Source organism: Melospiza melodia, chromosome 21 (assembly GCF_035770615.1).
Source record: "Melospiza melodia melodia isolate bMelMel2 chromosome 21, bMelMel2.pri, whole genome shotgun sequence".
NCBI classification, from domain to species: Eukaryota; Metazoa; Chordata; class Aves; order Passeriformes; family Passerellidae; genus Melospiza; species Melospiza melodia.
In genome coordinates this window covers 9,860,451-9,884,169 of record NC_086214.1, presented here as the reverse complement: position 1 = coordinate 9,884,169, position 23,719 = coordinate 9,860,451, and the positions used below count along the sequence as shown (strand labels likewise).

General features: G+C 62.5%; 2 protein-coding genes across 4 annotated transcripts in view; one reads left to right on the top strand and one right to left on the bottom strand.

Moving 5' to 3' along the window:
• SMG6 (SMG6 nonsense mediated mRNA decay factor) overlaps nucleotides 1–17,337 on the top strand; it is a 108,270-nt gene extending 90,933 nt beyond the window's left edge. For 2 of the 3 annotated variants that reach the window (XM_063173681.1, XM_063173679.1), the window contains exons 14-19: nucleotides 41–217; nucleotides 3,101–3,250; nucleotides 9,967–10,120; nucleotides 13,265–13,476; nucleotides 13,706–13,787; nucleotides 15,329–17,337. In XM_063173681.1, coding sequence (XP_063029751.1) covers nucleotides 41–217; nucleotides 3,101–3,250; nucleotides 9,967–10,120; nucleotides 13,265–13,476; nucleotides 13,706–13,787; nucleotides 15,329–15,459 — 906 coding nt within the window. In that variant the 3' untranslated portion in view covers nucleotides 15,460–17,337. The remainder of the gene's footprint in view (nucleotides 1–40; nucleotides 218–3,100; nucleotides 3,251–9,966; nucleotides 10,121–13,264; nucleotides 13,477–13,705; nucleotides 13,788–15,328) is intronic. The other variant, XM_063173680.1, reaches the window with a different exon arrangement.
• A 291-nt stretch (nucleotides 17,338–17,628) lies between these two features.
• On the bottom strand, nucleotides 17,629–21,963 carry HIC1 (HIC ZBTB transcriptional repressor 1). Its single transcript, XM_063173932.1, has 2 exons — nucleotides 21,653–21,963; nucleotides 17,629–20,982 (listed from the first exon to the last, which is right to left on the bottom strand). Exons 1-2 carry the CDS (start codon nucleotides 21,702–21,704, stop codon nucleotides 19,037–19,039), a joined length of 1,998 nt encoding a protein of 665 aa, XP_063030002.1. The 5' UTR covers nucleotides 21,705–21,963; the 3' UTR covers nucleotides 17,629–19,036.
• Nucleotides 21,964–23,719: the final 1,756 nt, after the last annotated feature.

Below are 23,719 nucleotides of genomic sequence, written 5' to 3'. Positions count from 1 at the left end.
TCCTTTCCCTCTCCCCAACCCCCTCGTCCTCACCCCGTAGGTTATTGCAGCCGACTGCAAGAGGGTCACAGTTCTGAAGTATTTCCTGGAAGCCCTTTGTGGACAAGAAGAGCCTTTGCTGGCATTCAAGGGTGGAAAATATGTGTCAGTGGCACCCGTCCCAGACGCCATGGGAAAGGAAATGGGAAGCCAAGAGGGAAAACAACTGGAAGATCAGGTACCGTGCGGGAAGAGCGCGCCTCGGTGAAGGAAGAATCACCCCTGTGGGGCCCAGCCTCTGCCTGCCCTGCAGCTCCCGCTATTTATAGCTGGCCTAGCTGCGTGTGCATTTTCTGGGGGGAGGCAGGGGGGGCAAATGGTGCACAGCCCTTGTCTCCTGAGTGTGCTTTGCTCGTGCCCTTTCCTGCCAGCCCGGCCCGCCCGCCTCTATCTCGCGCGCCGCTATGAGTTCCAGATGCTGCTTTCTTCATACCCAGGGTGGGGGCAGCTTTAATAACGTGCAGCAGCACGGCCCCTGGAGAGGAGGTGGGCGAGGGGGTGTCAGGGTTCAGCTTCAGGATCAAGTTTATAGCCGTGGAGCTGGTTGAGCAGAGGCCTGAGCTCCAGCCTCCAGCACACGTACAGGAAGAGCTGACATTGGCGCCCCGTCCCTCCCCTGCCTCTCACATCCTGATGTGATTAAGGAATTCAACTCTTGTTTTTCTGCCCTTGCTTGTTCCTGTAGGCCTTGCTTCACTCCAGGCTCCGTGTGTGTGTTTAAGGGCCCTGCCAGCTGCTCTGCAGGTTGACTCCTTTCTTCTGTTTAATCTTGCAGTTGGAAAGGCCAGGGAAACAGGAGAGAGGAGCAGAGGCGTTGGGAACGGGAGGCTGGGTGGCCTGGTGCTGCCCAGGCTCACTCTGGCTGCCCTCCCTGTGCTGGGGCCGGGCACTCAGAGCCACAGGGATGTCACCCTGAGCAGGGACAGCACCTCCTCTCTGTCCCATGGGAACTGAAAGTCAGAAAGCTCACAGAGAAACCCAGAGCAGTGCTGTACCCAGCACCCTCCTTGACCCAGCTGAGCAGGGGACAGCAAATCCCCAGGCAAGAGTTGTCCCTGTAAGGTGTGAGACCTGGATCTTTTGAAAACCTGGAGGTTTTCAAGCTGGCCTGTGGGATATGGGAGGGTGTTTAGGTTCTTCCCAGTGTCATGACAGGGATGGTCCTGTTCTTCAGAGGGCTCCTTTTGTTGGCTCAGTCCCTCCAGTTCCTGCTGTGAGCAAGCACAGTACCAGGATATCTCCCTCCTGCCCCGTCCCCACAGTCTCTGCTCAGCTGTGGGAATCTCTCCATGAGCTTATTGTGCAACCCTGGAGCTTCCCTTTGGGCTCTGATCTCAAGGGAGCTTGCAGCTCCCCAGAGTGACCACCAGCACTGTGGGGCAAGCAGGTCCTGACCCCCCCAGCAGATCTGCATCAGACAGAGGCTTGTCCCTGGGGCCCTGGTGTGACACTGTCCCTCTGGCTGCATCCCCCCATCCCCTGTGGTCCAGGCTGTCCCAGCAGAGGGAAGTGAGCCTGAGGGCTCCCATCTTCCTCGTTCCCATGGCTAAAAGGTCACAGGGAGAGAAGAGAAGGTGGTTCTGTGGCCTGGGTGAAGTGATTGAGTGCACGACTGTGCAGCACTGGGGTTGTTCTAAATTAAGACCACGAGTCCCTGCTGCTGACACGTGTCATGGCAGCCTGCACAGGGCAGGGAGTGGAGCCCTGCTCTTGCCCTCTGTGCAGGGTCTCCTGCAGCCCTCCAGGGGCTCAGAGCAGGTTTTTCTGGCCAGATGCCATCTAGAAACTGTACCCAGCCCCATCACAAGGCTTGGATTTTGTGCAGAGAAGGGACCATGGGGAGTGGCATGGCTTGAGGGCCACCCATGGTCACTGGGGAGCAAGTTTGGCTGCATGAGGTGAGGGGTCTGCAGGCAGCAGTGGAGAGTTGGGCAGCACATGTGGGACACATGCAGAGGAACAGGGGGTTGTGGGCTCCCCTTTGGGTGTGGAATGAGTGGGGAGAGCAGCAAGGCTTGGGCAGAGCATGGTTGTGAGTGATGGCCAGTTAGACGCCAGCCACCATCTCCCACCCTCCTTATCCCAGAGATTTGGTTACCTGGGGAAAGGCCAGTGTGGCCTCCACCCAAGGTAGGAACAGCATGGCTCCTTCTGGGCTCTCCAGTTCAGGCAGTGCAGGCACACTGGGAATGGTCTGCACGACTGGTGGGGAAGGGTCTCTAGGAGAGGAAGCAGATGCAGTGTGGTCGGGGTGTGGGCAGGAGGTTGGAGAAGCAGGGACCCTTGAATTCAGCCAAGACAAGGTTCCTGGAGAGCAGGAGCATGGCAAAGGCTGACTAGAAGTAGGGTGGAAGTGTTAACAGAGGAAGTCATTAACTGTTGAAATGAGTGACCTTGAGACACAGTGGATGCTCCATCATGTGGAGCTTTAAAATCAAGATTTTTGATCATCTCCTTCTGCAACATCTGTTCCAGATCAGCTGGGAGTTTTGGGGTGGGTGCAGGAATCTCTCTGGCCTGCTCAGAGGTCAGAATGGAGAAGGGCACCTGAGTTAGTGGATGGATCTGAGGTTCCTGTCAGGATGAGCAGCCCGTGTGCCCTGTGGGATGGGACAGCAGGGTTAGAGCAGCCTTGTAGTGCCCTGGTGCAGGAAGAAGCAGCCTGAAGCAGCCAGGCAAAGCAGAGAGACAGGGAAATACCATGATTTCACAGAACTGGAGGCAATAAAACATCAGTGACTCACCCAAGGCTGTGGGAAGAGTTTCCCAAGGTGAGGAAGAGGGTGTGATTTTAGAACAGAGCATAAAGCTGGGCTGCCCTTGCCCAGCCTGGTTGCTGCCTTTCCTGCCCATTATCTCCTGTCTCACCTTGTCATTTCCTGAAGGTTTACTATTTATTTGGCTTCTTTTGGATGTTTAGAAATAGTCAGGAGTGATGCACTGCCTGGCAGGGATTTGTCTGCTGGAAAAGGAAGAGCAGAACGAGAATGATCCCTGCCACCAGCATCCCTTACAGTGACTGCCCTCCTGTTCTTTTCTCTCTTTCTGCATTTCCTGCAAGAAGGAGGATGATGTGAGGATTGAGGCCTTTGAAGATGACTCTGAGACTGAAGGCAGTGGAGGAGAGATGGACATCAAGGAGCTCAGAGCCAAAAAGCAAGCACTGGCCAGGAAAGTGGCAGAGCAGCAGCGCCGTCAGGACAAGATTCAGGTAGGATGGGCTGACCCCACCTTGCTGTGCCAATGGTGCAGCTCTTTTCCTACCATGCTTCAAAGACCTTTTGGGATGACCTTAACCTTCCTGGGTGTAATGCCACGTGCTGCCTCTGTGAAACCCAGCAGCAAACAGCTGTGGCCCTTTGGAAGGTCCAAATCTGGCTTGCTGTGCCCACCCTGGGTAAGAAATGTGGGTTTCTGCCCTCACAGGCCTTGAAATGAATGTTTTGGGGACTCTCTTGAAGGCAGACACAGCTTCCCTGTGGAGCTGCCAGCTCACCCAGGAGTGGCAGGGCAGTGCTTTGGTTGCAGTGCAGTGCAGTGTGTGCCAGGCAGCGAGCTGTGCCCCGGTGCAGCAGCTCCTCTGTGTGTGTGCCAGCGAGCTGTGCCCCCACCCAGGGCAGAGGCTCCGTGACAGCCAGGTTTGGTGAGAAATCAGCCTTCCTGTGCAGCGGGGCACAGACAGGGGAGAGGGTGGGACGTGAACAGCAGAGTTCATGCAGGAGCCAGCGGCGGAAAAATAGTCTGTGCAGGGCTGCTGGAGCCAGAACGTTGCCATCGTTATGGGGACAAACAGACGGGATGCAGGTGATCCTGGCCTGGCCCTGGCCTGATGAGAGCGTGTTTCCCAGTGGGAGCTGGTGAAGCAAACTGGTTGAACTGGGAGCAGATGCACCCTGTTGCTTTAAGAGCAATCTCACATGCATGGATGGCTGTTGGCTGCCTCCTCGCTCGCAACCCCTCTTCCTCCAGCCTCACGGCCCAGATGAGGATTTCTCAGCAGAGGAAAAATTCTCCCTGGCTCCCCTCCCCCTCACCTCCGCCCTCTCTAATGCCCAGGGCCCTTCACTTCCATAATTCTTCATTTTCCAGCCTTGAACGTAAGCCAGACACATCTGTCTGGCCATATGCGTGAACTCTGCAGTGTGTGCCGAGGTGGTTGTAAAACAGGGCTGCTGAAGGCCCTACTGGGAGAGCCTGCACATGTGTACCCTCGGGCTACTGGCGCCGGGCCCAGAACCACTGCGCTTCGCTTTTCCAAACCCACCCCAACCTTTGCAGATTTCGCCTTTTTTCTCCTTTTTTTTTCCTCCCCCCCCCCCCACTTTTTTTTTTTTTTTTTTTTTTCATTTGAATTCGGAGCAATCCATATCAAGGTAGAAGTTTGTGTGCAGGGAGGGAGGGGCCGCCCCCACAAGCGAGTCCATTATTGTTGGCAGGTACCTGGGTCACGTTAAGGCGAGGAGGAAGAAAGAGCAGCAACGCAAAAAAAAAAAACGAGTGAGAGATTGGAGAGATGGGCCGTAAATTAAAGCGGCCTGAAGCCTTCCAGCCTCCCATGGTTGTTAAGAGGGAGGTGTAAGTAAATTCCCCACTTCCCAGTGCCTTGTACAGGCGCAGCAAACAGGAACTGCACATGTTCGGGGAGGGCAGCGCTGCAGCTGCGCCGGGGCCCCCCGGGATGGCCGCTGCCCACTCTGCAGGGACAGTGGGGGCTGCCTGATGCTGTCAGGGGCTTTCTCCCCCCGGCCTGCTCCTCCCTTCCTCCTCAGCCGGGCTGGGGCCGATGCTCGCAGGCAGAGAGAGGTCAGAATGAGGGTGTGGGCAGCTTCAGGGGCTGCACAGCTGAGAGCTGAGGTGCACTTGGAGGCTGAAGGAGCGGGGTGGAGGAGAAGTCCTTGGGGCTTCAGTAAAGTCATCCAGGCCGTGGCTGGCTGGGAATGGCCTGGAGCAGAACATGTGTGCTTGCCCCAGTGCTCTCCCTGCCCGGGTACTGACCACGCAGCTGGAGCAGCAGAGGAGCTGGGGTGGAAAATGCTGCTGGGGGAGGCCAGGTTGGAGCCAGCTCAGCATCCACCCCCTCCACTTTCCCTCTTAACCTGTGATCCTTGACCTTTCTGCTCTTCCCAACAGATTTAGTGTTTCATGGGAGCTGGGGAACTTTTCCCTTCCCTGTTACAGCCTCTCATTCACTGCCCACCTAGGGAATGTCAGCTGCTCTCCAAGTCACCCTTTCGTTTTTCTGGGGACAAGGCACAGCTCCATCAGCTCCAGCAGATGTGGCTCCTGGCTCAGCACACAGGACTCAGGTCCAGGTGCTGTGGCTGCCTCCTGTGGAATCTGTGATGCTGTGTGCAGTCCCCCAGGGTGCAAAGCCTTCATCTCTTGGCTGTCTGGTTCCTTTCTCTGCCCAAGGAGAGCACAGTGTCACAGCCTCACCTGGGATTTGCAGAGTTGTATTTCTCATGGATCTGCCTTCTCCCCTGCAGGTTTTCCTGCCTTTGCCCTGCTCCCCAGTCTCTGGCTGCCCAGTGCTGCTGATTGACACCTTGAGGGGGATTTGAGCTTCACTGCTCTCCTTAGGCCCCTGTCCCTGTCCTGGCTATCTGCAGGACTGTGGCTTGAGCTGCTGGGGAAGCACAGGTCCAGGCAGGATAAGTGGCAAATGGGGTGGCCCTCAGCCGGCACCAGCTTTAGAGGGAACTCAGCTCAGCTCCACTCCCCTACACAAGCACAGACCTCAAACCATTACTCTGAGAGGAAGGATAGACCAGAGCAGGGTCAGGTTTCTTGTGTCCCTGGTCAGCTCCAGATGCCAAGCAGCTCCCTGGCTGCACTGCCAGCCTGCCACTGCCCTCACCACATTCCCACACTGGGACAGAGCTGGTGCCAGCTGCTGACAGCAGGGATGCTGCATCAGCACGAGGTGTAAAACCCAGCACATCTCAGGTGCTCAGAGGGAGGAGAGAGCAGGCAGGCAGGTGGACAAGAAGAGGTGGCAGCAACACTGCTGGGGCAGGCAGCTCTGTGAGACAGGGCTGTCCCCAAGCCACAGCGTGTCCTGCTGCTTGGCCAGGGCTGTCCCCAAGCCACAGCATGTCCTGCTGCTTGGCCAGCCCTCGGTCCATGCTGTTCAGCCTCCCCTGTCCTTTGTGCCGCCGCTGCGCGCTGGGAGCGGTCGAGTTTCCTGACCGGTTGAAAACATCCCACCTGAAACATAACAGGCTCTTCCTCTGGATGCTGCTATTGTTTTGCTCAGCATTACAGAAGCAGCTCAACCGGGGACTGCCAATTATGACATGTCTTCCCAAAATAGCCTCTCTCCTGTCCCTTCTGAGCCCACGGAACGGCCGCCCCCTTAAGATGCAGCCGCTCCTTTGTGGCGGTAGTGTGAGTAAGTGGCTAAATTTAGCCGTGTCCCATTCACGCTCTCGCTCCCCGCAGGAACAATGCGGCGGGCGCACACGCACAGCACCTGCCTGGAGCGGGTGCCTGCTGCCTGCGGAAGGCGCACACCCACCCACGGCGGCTCCGCCACGGCGGCGGCCCCGGTGCGCTACCAGCCACGGGGCACGTTCGCTCCCGAGGAAGACGCTGGGGACGAGCCTTGGGAGGAGGAAGCCCTGGAGCAGAGAGGCTTGGAGGAGGCATTGTTCTCGGCCCTGGAAAATCCGATCCCCGCGGAGAGCGCGGGCTTGGAAGGGGCAGCGGCGCCGGCTCTGGCCGCGGCTGGGGAGAGGGTGGTGGCGGGACGGAGGTGGTGGCAGGATGGTGCTGGCGTGACCCCGTGTGACCTGGCGCTTTTCTGTTCGGCCTCTCTGCCATCCTGGCACCACGGGCAGAGGAGTTCTGGGGTCCGTGTGCCCAGCTCCAGGGTCCGTGTGGAGCCGCCTTCTTTTCTGTGCTGGCGGTGGATCCCCTCAGTTCGCCCCCCTGTCGCTCTGCACAAAGCCCTGGCTTTTGGGGGGACCCGTCCCCTGCCCTCGCTAGGAGCCCTCACCCGGCCATCGGCTTCCGGGGAATTCCCCAGGTGATGGCAGCTGATGGATGAGCTGGGAATTTGGGACTGTGCGTGCGGGAGTGTCTGCTCTCAGTGCTGCCACCAGCTGGGGCAGCCGGGGGAGCCACCTCCGGCTCCGGCCCAGCTCCCGGGAGAAGCCCCCGTGGCCGGACAGCGGGATGGGGAGGGGGCTGCGGGTGCTGGCAGCGCTGACATTGCAGCGTGCGGGTGCAGGAGGTGAGGGGAGTGGAGCTGGCAGCCCAGGAGAGCACAAGGAGCCCCTGGTCTCAGAGCTCCACTGCCACATCCAGCGCTGTGGGGTCACCCTGCCACTGAGCTGAGCCAAGCTGAGCCTGTTTGTTTAACCCAAATAAGCCAAAGCTAAAATGCGGCTGCCCCAAAACACTCGGGCCTGGGCGAGGCTGTACCTCTGCTGTTCCGTCCACCCTGGTTTCCAAAGCCCACCTCCCAGCAGGGCACACAGGCCACCATCTCCCCCTTCTCGTTTTAGGGACCCTGAGGCACCGTGGGACCAGCAGTTCGCTTCTGGCAGCCCTAAAAGCACAGAAGCTGAGTCCCAAACATGGACATCCCGATTCACACCCGCATGGGTCCGTGCCCCACTGACCAGCAGAAGGGTTAAGGCAGAACTGGCCTCCCCGGTTCTGCCGCACATGGGCTCCCTTTCATCTCTGGCGTGGGGCCAGCCAGCGTCCGCATGAATCACAGGCCACTCCTCTCTCCCCCAAACCCCTTGGCCGGAGGCTTCTGCAGCCTTTTACTCACACAAACAAAAATAAATCTCGCTGCCGGCCTCTGAACTCTGCAGAGGCGAGTTTCCCTCTGGCTCCCCGAGCGGCCCGGAGCTGTGCGCGGGGACTTGGCACGCTCCCCGCCGACCTCGCTCTTTCACTCCCGGCGCATCCTGTGTCCTTCTCTCACCGGGCGGCCCGGGGAGCGGAATGGGACGTGACGGCCGGCACAGGCCTGGCTGGAGGCTGCCAGGAATCGCCCGGGTACAGCCCCGCCGGGGCAAATGCCACACACGAGGGTGCTGCCCTCCCCGGCCCCAGGGGTGGGTGAGCAGGTCAGCGGGTCCTGCTGACACTGCCGAGGTCACCTGCACGGGCTGGGCTGAGTCACAGGCTCAGGAAGTGAATTGGGGTGCAGGGGGGTCCCCTCCTGCCACCAGCTCTTGTTCACATAGCACTGTCGCTGTTTGCGTGGTTTCACCCCCACTTCCTGCAGCTTCGGGGCCATTGACCTCTATGGCAGCCCCACGAGGGACTTGCCACTCTCTGAGGCCCTTCTCTATGTCCCCAAGGCAGGTGGAGCAGGCTCCAGTGCCTCCAAGGGACAAGCAGCTCCTCCCACACCCCAAAACTCTGTGGTGACACCCCAGCTGCTGTTGTCCTTGTGGTGAGGGGGCAGCAGCAGCTCCATTCTGCTGGGTTGGTTCCAGGTTGTCCCTGATTGTAGCAGCTCCTAAGCCACCAGTGGGTGCCAAGGCAGAGCACAGGCAGGGATGGCATGTAGCACGTGGCTGGTGCAGAGCTGCAGCCTGGGGACACTGCTGTGTCCTCTGTGTGATGGGCAGGGCTTGTCCTCCTGCTGGCATGCAGCAGCCAGGCCCTGACGTGCCCCCTGCTCTGCCTGCCTCCCCTGAGGGTTTGGGGGACCAGCACTGCCAGAAGGAGGGTGGGAGGCACGTGGTGAGGTTCTGCTTGCTGCCTTGCCTGGAGACACTTGTGGGAGGTGGCAGCATCAAGCCGCCTTGATTTAAAGCCAGATGACAACACTTGGAAATGAATTAAAAACCACTTCTTTCCATGGCCACTGCTGGCCCATGCAGCTCGTTGTTCCAGGGTTTGGCATGACTGAGGGAGGGTTGGGATCCTCGCTGTGGGCAGGGGGAGCTCCCCATACCTTGGGCAGGACAGGGTTGGTGGTCACCACGTGTGCCCAGGGCACATCTGGTGGGTCCAAGCCCGATCTCAGAAGGGTTTGCATGGTGGATGTGTTCCACAGCAGCTCTGCTCTGCTCCATGGGTGACCGGTTCCTATTAGAGGCAGCAAACATCAGCGAGTCCAGGGAAGCTATTTTTAAGCAGAGGAAGCACTAGAATAGCATCCTGAGTTTTTTAAGCCTGTGGCTTACTGAAGAGCCCAAGTCCTTCGAGAGCCTCGAAAGTCATACGTGAGCTCTGGGGTCCCGTTTTGGCAGCTGGCTTGGGCCAGAGGTCCAGGTGCAGCCCAGAGGGCAGCCAGCCAGCCCCAGCAGACCCTCCCCCTGTGAGTGTGAGCACCTCTGCTCTCTGTGGGTGTGAAGGGCTCGACCAAGGACAGTGCTGTGAGCTTTCAGGGCTGGAACCCACCTGGTTTCCCAGCTGGATGGAGTTGGAAAAGACAAGGCATGTGCAGGAGGTGGTGGTGGGACAGTGAAGGAGATATTCAGCCAAGGATCCCTACCCCACAGGCCTCTGGCTGCCTGCTTGAGGTCCCTGTGTTAGGAGGCTGTTGGCAAGACTTATGCATCCCAAACTGGTTTGTTTTGTCTCTTGTCACCTTGACCTATTTCCATGTGTAGCCCCAGAACCCCTGTCCTCCCTCCCCCTTGGCACCAGTGCAGATGATCCTGGCAACTGCCAGTCCCACAAATAGGACAATTCCCAAAATACCTCAGTTTTCAAGGCCGGTGCCAGTTCTCCCAAAGCTTGGACAGGGCTGTTTTTCTAGGAGAATGTTTTCTTGGAGGCTTTTGCCATCCTGCTCCCATGTGTGCTGTGTGCAGGTGGGATGGATGCAGCCTCCTCCCATCCCCTTCCCATGGATCTGTACGTGCCAGCCAGGCTTATCTTGTGCTCTCAGGGTCCATGGATCATAGGACTGACATCCTCCTTACTCACCATGTGTCCTTCCTTCTCCTCCAGGCCGTGCTGAAAGACCAGAGCCAAATGAGGCAGATGGAGCTGGAGATCAGACCCGTCTTTCTGGTCCCAGACACCAATGGTTTCATCGACCACCTGGGCAGTTTGGTCACGCTGCTGGACTGCAGGAAGTTCATCCTGGTGGTGCCCCTGATCGGTGAGTAGGGCCAGTGCTGTGCTGGGGGCTCCTCCTCTCCCCTGGTGTGGTCTGTTCCTCCAGGCTGGCTCCCTCTCTCCGTGCCCCACGTGCCCTCAGTGCCTGTGTGGTCTGGAGCTGGTCAGCTTGTGCCGTGGGACTGGACTTCATCCTGCCCTGTCTCATCCCAGTCGTTGTTGGCATTCCTTCAGCCCCTGTCACCCTGCTCCCTCCCTGCCAGCCCTGTGCCCACAGCACTCAGCAAACTTCTCCCACTGCTGCATTTGGGGGTGCCAGGGGCTGGCAGCAAGCAGATGGGTGTTAAACAGGATTTGGAGGGAATTTCGAAGGGAGCAAGGAGGAGGAATTGTTAAACAATCAGAGCAGAGAGCTTATCCCAGCTGAGCTGGGGCTTAGGCAGGCTGAGCAAATGGCCGGCCTGTGTCCCAGCAGCGTCCCGGGGCTGCTCAAGCCCAGCCCTTCTTTTTCTCCTTATAAAGCTCGCAGTAAAACAGCAAGCTGGTTCCCGTTATTGGTAAACACTCACCCTGGCAGATAACGGCTGTGCTGCTGGGTGGTCTCCCGGGGTGGTGCAGCCCTGGGCCTGTGCCTTTGCTCCGGGTGTTTGATCACGCTCCGGGCTGGAGCTGCCGCTGCTCCTGCCAGTGCCACCGCGGCGCCTGGCACGGCCCCGTGCCAGCCTGGCACTCACGGCATCCCCAGGGACAGCAGGGCACGCTGGGGCAGGAGTGGGGCTGGGCAGTGCAGAGCCCACATCCCAGCCACAGCCCCCAGAGGATGGGGAGCAGCTGGGTTCTGTGGGTGTCAGGCAGTGAGGTGGCACAGGTGCCACCGAGCCATTGTGGGGGTTCCTTCTCAGCTCCTGGGGACCAGCAGGCAGCTCTGCCTGTCCCAGAGCCAACATCCAGCTGCTGCCCTTCTCCCCCAGCTCAGGAGGGATTCTTGGGGCTGGCACCCCTGGGTGGGGAGAGCGGGGCTGGACGCCTGCCCAGCTCAGCACAGGAGCTGCCAAGTTGCTCCGTGGCTTGGCACTGCAGAAGGCAAGGGAAGGCAGTCAGCAGCACCAGCAGAGCCTGGGAAGCCCTGGGGGCTGTGGGGCATGTTAGCACCTGGGAGAGCTGGGGCCTGCCCTGGAGCCATGGCTTTGCCTCCTGGTGCACTCCAGTGGTTGCTGGGAGGCTTCTCCATCAAACCCCAGCCAGGGGCAGCAGGAGAGCTGAACACTCTGGTCCTCCCCCTGTCCAAGATACTGCTGCCCCCAACCTGCAGAAGGAGCCTGGCCTGCCCTGCCACAGGCACAACTGAGCACTTTTAGTGCCCTCCTGTCCTGCTGCCTCGTCATATGGGGACAGAGTAACTCATCTCCCACTGCTGCCACAAGCCCCCCAGAAGCACCCCAAAGCCAGCAACTCCCTGTCCATGCACTTGCTGGTCCCATTCCCCCTCATCCCCCAGGACAGCCATCAGTATGGGCAGGAGGAAGCCATGCCCTGGGCCTGTGGCTGCTGGGAGCAGAGCCCTTGGTGCCACATCCCACGGGCAGCTGGAGAGAGCCCCAGTGCCCTTCCCCAGCACTGCTCCCTGCTCTTGCCGGGGATGCAGCAAGGGGTTAAGCGCTTGGCTTCTCGTTGGGTTTGTTTCTCTTGCTCTTTAACCTGCTCCGTGCTCCTTGAGCCTGACCCCGCCATGGAGAAGCCAGGCCTGGTGCAGAAGCACAAACAAGCCTCCCCTTTGAAGCCTGTTTAGCTTGGAAGCAGGAAGGCGGATTTCGGGAGGGAATACCAGCTTTTCCTGTTTGATGTTCCGTTCTTGCACGGCTCCCCCCACCCCGGGCCCAGCCGTGCATTGTGTGGAAATGGCAGCATCAGGTCGGTAGCAAGGAGAGTCTCCAGCCAGGGAAGAGCAAAGCAGCTCCACGCAGATTTAATTGGAATACCCAGACAGTGAGTGCCAGGCTCACCATGGAACAGAGCGATCACGCAGGCTCCCCGGGCAGTGATTCACAGCACTGGGGAGAGGCCTCAGACCCCGAGCTCTCTCCCCGAACCCCCCAAGGAATGCATAGTTCCCACTTGAACTCAGGACTTGGCTCCAAGCTCGGAAACAATCTTCAGAAATGAAGCCATGGCTCAAACACACACACACACACACACACACACACACACACACAGAGCGGAGGCTCCCTCGCACACACGTGCACACCAGCTCTGTGCACACGCAGGACAGCCAGGGGACACTTGTTTGCACATCTGGATGCACATTTGTGTGCCCAGCCCTGCTGCCAGCTGTGAGGCCAGGCATACAAGGGTGTGTCCAGATGTGCTGAGAAGCATCATCACTCACACACACAGAGCAGCTCTTCCAGCAGCCCCAGCGCCCAAGGGTTGGTCCCTCCTGGAGCTCTGGGGTCCCTTGGGCTCAACAGGATGGAGCAGCTGGAGTTCCCAACCACTTGGCAGCAGTACAAGAGGTTCCAGTCAAGGTGAACAGGCTGGGAATCCACCTGGATTCCGAGCTCGTCTCGAGGCAGGACAGATGCGCAGAGCCAGATGGGTGAGGCGTTGAAAGGAGCGTGTTCCCTGCCAGGAGCACGGGGTGGTGGCTTCAAGTGGGAAAACAGGCCTGGGATTTGTGTGGGAAATAGTGCCAGGGTGGGAACTGCCTGCTTCCTGTTCCCATGTGCAGCCCTGCAGTCAGAGGCAGCAGTGCCACACGGGCAGGAGGCACAGGGCCATGGCTGTGCTCGGAGACAGAGGAGCAGGATGCAGGAGTTGAGGGTTTCCTGACAGCCCTGGGCACGGCCGTGCTGTTGGCATGGTACAGCAGGGTGGGCTGGGGGGCACAGCGGTGCTCCCCAGGGTTTGGCAGGGCAGAGCCGGTTGCCCTCACCAGTTACTCTGTGGGGGTGAGGTGTCTGAGCTCTCGGGGCCCAGCCAGGTGACCCACGGAGGTGGAAGGCAGCAAAGCTTTTCCAGACCTGCAGCCAAGTCCGGGAGCACGGGGACACTGCAGCAGCTGAACCCAGATTTCCTGAGCCAGCTCCCAGTGCCCTGGCCCTGAGGCCTTGGCAGCTTGCGTGCTCCAGCAGCAGGTCACGGGAGCACCTTGTCCCATGGTAACTGTACCTCCTCTTCCTGTTTGAAGTGATAAACGAGCTGGATGGCCTGGCCAAGGGCCCAGAGATGGAGCACCGGGCTGCAGGCTATGCCCGCCAAGTGCAGGAGAGAGCCAGGAAGTCCATCGAGTTCCTGGAGGAGCGGTTTGAGAGCAGGGACAACTGTTTGAGGGCTCTGACCAGCCGGGGCAACGAGCTGGAGTCCATCTCCTTCCGCAGCGAGGACACCACCGGCCAGCAGGTAAGGGGCAATGGGAGCTCTGTGCCACCACCTCCTCTGGGAAAACCAGGGATTCTGAGCTCCATGAGCTCTGGCAGGGGGTGGCTCTGTGCCCCCACTCTGCAGCTGGCTGAGCAGGCCCTTGTGTGCCTGCTGTCGCTGAGCTGTGTTGGGGTGTCTCGAGGTGGTGCAGGGTGGTGAGGGTGCAAAGTTTTCCCTGCCAAGGGTAACCTTGCCCTTTCTTTTCCAGGGAAACAATGACGACCTGATTCTGTCCTGCTGCCTCCACTATTGCAATGACAAGGCCAAGGATTTTATGCCTTCCAACAAAGGTGGGACATCCTCACATCCTCTTTGTCCCTTCTCTGTGGCATTCCACAGACTCCTCCCGTTTCTCTTTCATGGCCCTTGGATCTGTTTCCCTCCTGCATTTTGCCTCTTTCAACACCAAGGTGCCACCTCCTGCCTCCGGTCAGCCCCAGGCTGTGGCCCTCCCCCCTCATTGCCAAATGTCACCTCATGGCACCTTGGGGATGCCCCAGCCTGTGACAAACACACCATAAACATCCACAAATCCATTTTTTTGTGGTGACAGAGATCCAGAAAATGCCTCCTCCCCATGACCCCTTGTGCCTTCTGTCCAGGAGCTTTTTCCTCTGCATTCCTGGTTGGCATCAGCCATGTGTGCTGGGACCAGACAGCCTCCAGGCTGTTGCCAGGGCGGCAGGGATGGGAATCACATCAGCAGCTGCCCAAGAAATCAACCCGCATTTGTCAGCACGAATTCTTAGCAGCTTAACTTGTCAGATTCACAGAGAAACCGTCACCAAATGTTTATGTGCAAATGATGCTGAATTTTGAAATCATGTGGATTATGGGGAATGGGGCCTGACAAGCTGACAGCCTCTGGTTTGTAACAAGGAGGCGCGTCACCAGCGCGGGGCAGAGGATGTTTATTGTTACACATTTCTTAAAGTGTCCGCGCAAAACCTCCTGCTCCCACTTGAGGCAGCTCTCAATCCTTGCCCTGCCTTCCCACTGAGCCCCTAATTCCCTTCCTTCCAGCACAGCCAGCCAGGTGCTTGCCCACCATCCCCAGCCCCAACACCGTGACCATAGCCCGCGTTCCCGGCCACCCTCCCCTTCCCCTCGTCCTGCTGCTCCCTGCGCAGCCAATCTGGGCCCATGTTGGGCTCCCATAAACTCTGTTTTTTCCATTCCCGTCCTGGCTCGGAGGCACTGTGTTTCCTGTGCTCATAGGAACAGCGCTCTGGTCACAGGACCCAGCTGCTTACACATAGCCCATATGCTTCCCCTGCCTCGCACACACGTAAGCGTGGCTCCCACATCCCAGCCCGGCGCGTTGCGTGCGGGGCAGCTCATCCATCTGGGGGCAAGATCCCTCTGGTTCTTTCTCAGGCATCAACTCCCAGTGTCTGTCTGAGCCCCAGCCAGAAACGCCTCGGTGTCAGTGGCGACTCCAAAAAAGCTCCGCAAAAAATAAGGGGTGGCTTTAGATCTTATAATGAGATCAACAGAATAATAGCACCAGCTTCCTGCTGGAGCCAGGGTCGCAGGCCGTCTTCCTGGCCTGGGTCAGGCAGGGACCTCCTCTTCCCAGCCTGTGGCCAGTCCACCACCCCTGTGGGCAGTGGGCAATGGTCACAAATCACCCCTGGGCAGCACAGAGAGGGGAGCAGATGGCCTTGGGGATACAGGGCTGTGTGCGAGGCCCACCAGGCAGCTTGGCAAGGAGCAGGGAGGGTAGGGGAGCACACCACGGGATGGATGGAAGGGGAGCACACCATGGGATGGATGAAGGCCCGGGGCAGGTCAGAGCTTCACTGTGCTCCGTGTGTGTGTCTCGTTGCAGACGATCCCATCCGTTTGCTCAGGGAAGTGGTTTTGCTGACGGACGACCGGAACCTGCGAGTCAAAGCGCTGACCCGCAACGTGCCGGTGCGGGACATCCCCACCTTCCTCAAGTGGGCTCAGGAGGGCTGAGGAGGCCGAGGGGGGCCCAGGGCCCCTGAGGGAGTCACGCAGCCCCTGACGGCGGGAGCCCGGCTCCAGCGGCCGCCTCGCCGCGCCGCCGCCAGCCCACCACGAACAATAAACGCCACGTCTTCAACCCACCCCGGAATGGCCGTGCTGAGAAGGGCCCCCCGAGGGCAGAGCAGCTGGGAAGGTCATTGCTGTGGATGGTTCACGTGGAGGCTGGGCCCTTGAGGGGCCCGCCGGCCTTTGGGCAGTGCCAGCGCGGAGCTGGAGAGCCCCGCTGGCGAGGGAAGCTTTGGGTGAGCCCTGTGCTGGATCACCAACCAGCCTTTTGCTTGGTTTGCTTGGGTGCAGAGAGCTCGAGCCGTGCCTCGGTGGCTCTTTGGGTTTGTAGGCTGCGTAGGGCAGAGATTGGGGACACGCCGGCACAGACTTTGGGATTGTTCAGTCCAGCCTGTACCCCTTGGAGAGGCCGTGGATTTCGAGGGCAGGTTTCCCCCTGCCCCAGCCTATTTTGTCCTGCATGGCCAGACAGCCCCAGGTCCCCATGCCCTTCCCCACCGTGTGCTGCCCCACGCAGGAGTGCTGCTTGCAGAGGGCTTTGCCCTCTCCGTGGTGCGGGGTTTGCTTGTTGAGTTTCATTTTTTCAGTGTAGGTTAGTTTTCAGGTGTGTGCCCTGCCTGCTTTGCTGGGGGAGGCTTTGAACACCCCCACAGCTGCTTTGTCCTGATGCCCTGCCCACCCCAGCTGTTCCTTGCCCCTTTTCTTCTCCCCCAAACCCCTTAGTCCTACCCTGCTACCTTCAGGCACGCTTTTGACCTAGGACTCAGTGTGAGGCTAACAGAGTTCTCCAAGGACCCCAGGACCGGCTGTCCCACGGGTGCTGGGTGTCCTCACATTGCCACAGGGATTCCATGTGGGATCTGGCTTCTGCCTATGGCTGCAGAGTCAGAGAGAACCACAGAAATGCTCAGCCCCATTATTTGCCTAGCTGAGAGGGTCCATGGATGGAGCCATTGCCTCATCCCTGGGTCATTTTGCACTTGGAGTTGGGGTTGGGGTGCTGCTAAGCCTTCCACACCCCACCTTGTCCCATCAGCAAGTGTCCCATCCCCAGTGACACACCAGACACAGAAGCTAAGAGGGAGCATTAACCCCTGAACCAGAGCTCCTGGAGCTCTGTCAAGTCCCAGTCCCACGAGCCAGGGTGGGAGCAGCCCCAGGGCCACCCCTGGTCCCCTCTGGGCGCCGCAGCCGTGGGAGGGACGTGGCAGAGGTGGCAGAGGAAGCAGCAGGACAGAGCCCGGCATTTTCCTTTCCTGTGTGGGTGGCTCAGACCCAGGGTCTGCATCAGGAAGCTCAGCCACCCCTGTGCCAGCCACCCCTGTGCCAGCCCCCAGCCCCAGGGCAGGGCAGCAGCAGGGTCAGAGCCTCGGCAGCGCGATGGACGCACAGACCGTGCTGGGTAACCCGTGCCAGAGCAGTGCCCAGCCCAGGGCACCGGGCACAGACACTTTGGGGTGCTGTGGGGCACACGGAGCCACTGGCACAGCACCCACGCCCCGATTCCTTGCCCACACCGTGCTGGCTGCCAGCTTTGCAGAGACTTTGCCTTCTCCTCCGCGCCGGGTGTGTTTCAGTGTTTGTTTTCTTACGGCGCTGCCCCAGCGCTCCCTTGCCAGGTGCCACCAGCCTGGAGGGCCCTGCAGCTCTGCCAGGTGTGTCACAGGCTCGGCCATGGGACAGTTTTGGTGCCACCAGACCAGGTGGCACAAGAGTGAGCAGAGCTTGAGCAGGCTGGGAGCCCTTGTCTTGGGGCAGCGCCCGCGTTCGGGATGTTAAGTTGGTTTTAATAATTTTTAGTATTAAACATGTGTCAGTGCAGCGTGCTGTGTTGTTTGTTGTCAGCCCATGAGTTGCTGCTGAGGGTGGGGTGGGGGACACCAGGGAGGGGCAGCAGTGGGACACACTGTAAGGATGACAACAGCTCTGTCCCACCTGCATCTGCTGCTGCCCCCAGCCGAGGGGGTCTGGGCTAACCAGGTGCACAACAGAGCCCCCCGGGTCCCCTCCCTGCAGCTCTGCACCCCCAGGTGACCCCCAGGGTCACTCCCAGCCATGCTCAGCTTCAACCCTGCACCAGCCAGGCCCCTCCCCAGAGAAGAACGCGAGGCCACGCGTGTTAATGTCACTTTATTGCTCATTCCGTTTCGACTATAGAAAATAAAAAGGGCGAGAAGGCCCGTGTACAAATTGGACGTGATACAGGGGGGGCCGGGGCCCCGCTGGGCGCTGCCAGCTGTGCTTTGGGCGCTGCCGCCGCCGCCGGGCACCCCCGGGCAGCTCCGGGGCACCGGGGCAGGGGCGCAGCTCGGGCTAAGGCACAGTGGCTGCGAGGCCGGGGCAGGCGCTGCTGGCGGCCGCCCGGAGCCTCGTGTGCAAAGGAGAGGAGGGGGCTCGGGAGGGGGGAGAAGCTTCACATTTGCCCCAACGGAGGGGTCAGGGCACGGGCCGGGGGGGTCCAGGCTGGGGGGGCTTGGCCCACACCGAGCAGAAGGTGGGAGAGGGGCTGCGGTGGAGGCAGAGGGCGCCGGGGGGGACTCGGCCCCGGGCTCTGCCCCACCGCCCCCTCCCGCAGCCCCTGCCCACCTCCCGTAGCTGACAAACCAGAGACCGCTTTGTCTTTGTCATGGACCCCCCGGCCCGGCCCGGCCGCGCTGGAGACGGGCGTCTTTGGCAAAAAATAAAAAAATAAAAAATAATCAAGGCGAGTGTGGCCGCCCGAGGGCGAATCCGCCGGGTCCCGGGGCTGGCCCGGGTGCCCCGGGCATCCCTGATGGCGAGCAGGGCCCAGGGGCTCAGTCTGGGACAGGCCCTGCCCCGCCTCCCAGACACACGGCCGAGCCCTGCGCCGGGGACGGGAGCTCAGTGCTTGCTGCGGGCCGAGGAGCGTCGCGATTCCCCGGCCCCCCAGCACGGACGTGACCGCCGCTGCCCCGTCCCGCTCCTGCTGCTCAGCCCGCACCGTCCCCTCCGTCAGTCCGTCCCGAGCCCCCGGGGATGCTCGGGCTCACACCCCGGCCCAGCGCCGGCCGCTCCGGCCACGACGGACGAGCTACTCACGGCGCTCGGGGAGGCACAGTCCGGGTCCCGTCGCGGCCAAGCCGAGCGCCGGCGGCTCCCAGAGCGGAGCCGGAGCGGTGCAGCCGCTGCCGAGGGCGTCCCCTGGCCCGGGGGCAGCCCTGAGGTAAGGAGCGGGCTCATGTCCTCCAAAGCCTCGGGGCGCAGCCCGGCCTCACTCACAGCTTGTGCGTCGCTGCCGCCCGGTGCCGGGCTCCCGGCACCCCCCACGGCCGGGGGCGGAGGTGCCGCGGGGTCAGTCCCTGATTTATCGGCTTCTCCCGAGGGACACGCCGTCCATCCATCCCGGAGCGGCTCTCGCGGCACCTTGGCTACTGAGCGAGTTCTCCGGGACCGCCGGCAGCGCCTGGGGACGAGCACCCATCGCCTCTCGCCCCCCCAGCTCCACACGGGGCAGCGAGGGGAGCCCAGCGGCCCCCCCAGCCCCCCGGTCAGGCCGGTGCTAGGGGGGCGAGTATCGCTCTATGGTCCGGGCGGCCTCGGTGTGCAGGTGCGGAGCCTGCGCCAGCACCTCGGCCGCCTTGTCCTGGCTCAGCCCCAGGTGCTCGGCCGTGAACTTGGCCAGGGGGTAGAGGCTCTCCATGGCCTTGGGGTCGCTGAGGAAGTGCGAGGTGTGGGACAGCAGCTCGGCCGCCTTCTCCTGCTTGAGCCCCAGCTGGTCGGCGGTGAGCCGGGCCATGGCGTAGACGCTGTCGGGGAAGTCCAGCTTGGCTTTGCCGTCGGGGCCGGCCGCGTGCATCTTCATGTGGCTGATGAGGTTGCGCTGCTGGGCGAACTTGCCGCCGCACACCTGGCACTCGTAGGGCTTCTCGCCCGAGTGGATGCGCATGTGCTCGGTCAGGCGGTACTGGCGGGTGAAGCGCATCCCGCAGGCGTCGCAGGCGAAGGGCTTCAGGCCGAGGTGGCTGCGCATGTGGCGGGTCATGGTGCCGCGCTGCGTGAACTTCTTGCCGCAGATGGTGCAGGGGTAGGGGCGCGTCAGCCAGTGCGTCTTCTCGTGCTGCCGCAGCGTGGCCGGGTCCTTGTAGGACTTGTCGCAGGAGGAGCAGCGGTAAGGCCGCAAGATGTCACCCAGCCCCGGGCCACCTTTGTCCAGGAAGGGCACGGCCTGCTCGGCCGCCGCCTTGTGATAGAGCTCCTCTTCGTTGTGGGCCTCCACGTGGGCGTTCAGCTGCTCGGAGCTGGGGAAGCCCTTGCCGCAGGGGATGCAGACGTACAGGTTGTCGCCCAGGCTCTCCGGCTCGTAGCCCAGGTGGTTGCAGTATCGGTCCAGCGCGTCTCCAGGCGAGGGGCCCTCGCTGCTGCCCGTCTCCTCGCTCGTGCTGTTGTCAGGCTCCAGGTCGTTGCTCTCCACGCTGGGGTAGCGGGGCTGCGGTGCCGCAGGCGGCGATTCGGCCTTCTCCTCCCGCTCCAGCTCCTTCTCCGCCTCCCCCTCGTCCAGGTAGGGGCCCAGGGGCTCGTGCTTCATCCAGCGGTACATCAGCTCTCGCCCGTCGGCGCGGGGCAGCGGGGGCTCGGCGCAGGGCGGCGTGCTGCGGAAGGGGTCGGGGGCGTGGGGGTGTCCCCCCGGCTCAGCGCCCGGCGGGGAGTCCTTGTAGGCAGCGGCGTGGCCGCCCAGGAGGCCGGCGCTGACCGGGGGGCTGTCGTGCCGTGGGGGCAGCGAGGGCTCGCGGGGCTCGCTGGGCAGCAGGCGGTCGGTGGGCAGGAGCTGGGCGGAGGGGCCGGTGGGGCTCTTCTTGGAGAGGTCGAGGCCGCAGGGCGGAGAGCAGTGGCGCTCGGGCGGGCACAGCCCGTGGGGGTGCAGCGGGGCGCCCTGGGCGGCCGAGGCGTACAGCTCCCCGCACTGCGTGTTGAGAGGCGCCGCCGGCTCCACGGGAGGCAGGTCCACGGGCCGCGGCGTCCCCGAGTAGCAAGCCTGGATGACCGGCGTGGCGGCCCGCAGCCCGCGGCCCAGCTTGTAGGGCGCGTAGCCCCCGCGCAGGTGGCAGTACTTGCCGCTGCGCTTCAGCTTCTTCTTGCACAGGGCCACCAAGCCGGGGATCTGGAGGTAGCTGGCGGCAGCCAGCACAGCACCCAGGCTCTGCTCGCTGCCCGGCTCGCACTCGGCCAGGCGGCCGGTGTAGATGAAGTCGAGGATGAGGCGGAAGATGCCGGGGCTCACCATCTCATGGTCCAGGTTGAGCAGGTTGTCGTGGACCACCAGCGACTTGAGGTAGGCGCTGCTGGCGGCCAGGATGTTCTTGTGCGCGCGGAAAAGCGCGTTCTGCACCACGATGATCACGTCGCACAGGAAGCCCTTGGTGCGCTGCGTGTTCAGCTGCAGCAGCAGCTGCCGCGAGTGGCTCGGCACCTCCATGGCGTCCAGCATCCCGCTCCTCGCCCGCCGCCCTGCAACACAGCGGCCGCGCCGTCAGCGCCGTGCCCGGCCCCGGTGCCCGCCGCACCGCGCGGGGGGCTCGACGTGCGCGGCCGGGGCTTCACCCACGCGCGGGGCGGGCGGCGTGGCGGGGGCGGGTCCGAGCCCCGCGCTCCGCCGAGTCCCGGCCGCTCTGCGCGCCCGCCCGGCCGGTGCCACCGCTTATATGGGGGCTCGTTTCTCGGCGGCTCGGGGGGGCGGGAGGGGGGCGAAAACCCCCGGAGGGTTTTGGAGAAAGTGACATCACCCGCCGCCGCCGCCAGCGCCGCGCCCCGGCCCCGCCAGCCGCGGGATCCCGAGACCCCGCGCCCACCTGCCGGGGGAGAGCAGGGGGGCCGCCCCGAGCCGGTGCCCGCCCGCCGCTGTCCCGCTCCCCGCCGCGCCTCCCCGCTTCTTATGCGCGCCGGTCCCGGGAGGCGGCGGGCAGGACCCCCCGGGCGCCCCCCGCCCCCGTTTCCTCTCCCCCCCTCGAGGTGAGCGGGGGGACGGTCGGGGGTGTGGGGGGAGCGGGACCTCCCCTCCCCTCCCCGCCTCCGTGCCGCTGCCGGTGCCCCCCGCCCAGGTGCGCGAAGCCAAGAGCCCGCGGAGCGGCTTTTTCGGCTGATTTCCCCGCATTTCGGGGCGTTCCCCCCCTCCTTTTACCTGGGCGTCCGGTGGCCTCCGCCAGCCAGCTGAGGTCTCGGTGAACTCTCATGGCTCAGCCCCGGGGGGGCCGCCGCCGGTTGCTGCTCCCCTCCACCCTCCTCTTCCTCTGCTGCTTCTCTTCCTCCATACCCCGCGCTCCCGGCCGGTCCTACGGAACGGGAGGAGGAGGAAGAGGAGGAGGAGGTGGTTGTGGAAGAAGCAGCAGCGGTTCCTCGGGGTTCCCGACGCCGCCAGCTCGGAGGTGAAACCCGGGCTGCGAACTCCCCCTGACCCCGGCCTGAACTCCGAGCAGCGCCGCTGGCTGTTAAAGGGACGGCGGGAGGTTTTCCTCCTCCCATCCCCGGGCGGGGCACCGACAAGCCGGGCCCCCCCCCTTACACACCCCTCCCTCCCCATCCCGGTCTCCTCCTCCTCCTCCCTGCCCGGCTTTTCCCTCCTCCCGATCTTCTCCTGCCGCGCCCCGGCCGCCCCCTCGGGGGTCTCGGTGCTCAGCACATCGCTCTTTGCCCGGGACGGCCCGGGTGGGGCCGGGAGCCCGGAGCGGGGGCCCCGGGGGTGTCCCCGGGCAAAGGGCGATGCGTCCCCCCCGTCGGTCCCGCTCGTAGGGCGCCATCTAGCGGCTCCCGGCGCGCCCCACCCCGCCCGGTACCGGCGGCGGCTCCTCCCCGGCAGGTGGGACCCGACGGGGCGGACGGGGCTGGGGAGCGATGGAGCCGAGGGGTTTCGCTCGCCGCCCCGCCCGAGGGGTGGGTGCGGATGGGCAGAGCGGGGGGCGCCCATCGGTTGGGGAGGCTGGAGAGGGTGGCAGCGTTTTGGGGTGCAGAGGGTGGAAGGCCGTGTCCTGTGGGCGGAGATGATGTGGGAAGGGGTTCTGGGGAGCAGGGAGGGAGGGCAGAGGGGCGCAATTTGCTGGTGAGGGGGGAGAGCAGAGCGGGAGGGGCGCGCAGCGCTGGCGCCCAGATGTGCGGTGGCTGCGGTGGGCTGGGGGCTTGCGGTGGTTCGGGATGATGAGGAGGAGGAGGAGGGGGAGGCAGAGCCTCGTTTCCCCGGCTTTATCCCTCCAGCCGCCGCTGGAAAAGCTGCTGGGCTTGGGGTGCAGCGTGGGGTACCCCCCTTGGCGCGGGGGGAGCCGCCTCTCGCTTCACACTTTCACTTCTCCTTTCTCACAGCCGCAGCCTCTTGCACAACCTCCTGGTACGGCAAAGCATCGCGATGGGCTTCCCCAGGCCGGCTGCTGATCCGGGGGTGTCCCGCTGGCACCCCCTGAGCTGAGCGGGGCAGCCTGAGCAGGGCCATCCCTCCCACCTGGGTTTCACCCCATAACCTCGGTCCCGTGGTGAAGGGGAGCCAATGCGGGGTGCCTGGGACAGGGTTTGGGCAGCCCTGAATTCGGGACAAAAAGAGATGGGTGCTGGCAGGGTGGTGGCATCCCTTGCCCTCACAGCTCAGCATCGCTCACCTGGAGCTCACCCTCAGATCCCCTTCAGACTCAGCGTGTGTCCCCGTTCGCTACGGAAATGTCTCCCTGGGGACCGGGACGGAGTGTCACTGCCCGCGGGCTCATCCCGGGCTCGGCAGTTCCCCACGCTGGGCTCTCGCCCACAGGAAGCGCCGGGATCCTGGGAGCGGGACGTGGGCGACCCTCGTTAGAGCCGCGGTTTAATCCCAACTCCCCGGGCACTAATTTCTCCCTTCTCTCCCTTTTTTTTTTTTTTTTTTTTTTTTTTCTTTTCCCCCCTCTCTTCAATTAACGGCTGGAAGTGTTTCAGGTTCTGGCAGCGAGCTCTGGACGTCGCTGTGAGCGATGGCTCCCGCGGGCTCCGTGCCGGTAATTTATGGGGCTGAGCCGCATAAATCACGGCAGCGAGCGGCTCCCGGACAGCTGCATCCCCCGGGGCCGGCCGGGACCCCGGGCTGCCCCTGCTACCTGCTGAGTGACGCCGAGCCCCGGGGGCAGCGGCCCAGGCAGGCGCTGGAAAAACCCTTCACCTTTTCCACCCTCCTCTGCAGCTCCTCTCGCATTCCCGGCCTCTCCCAGCAGCGGAGGGGCGGATCGGTGCCCGC

What these genes read in the sequence shown, in the direction of transcription:
- HIC1 (XM_063173932.1), bottom strand. Translation starts at nt 21,704, where the DNA reads ATGAGAGTTCACCGAGACCTCAGCTGGCTGGCGGAGGCCACCGGACGC. An exon ending in GGAGGCCACCGGACGCCCAG is followed by an intron (nt 20,983 to 21,652) that starts GTAAAAGGAGGG and finishes GCTGTGTTGCAG; the next exon opens with GGCGGCGGGCGAGGAGCGGG.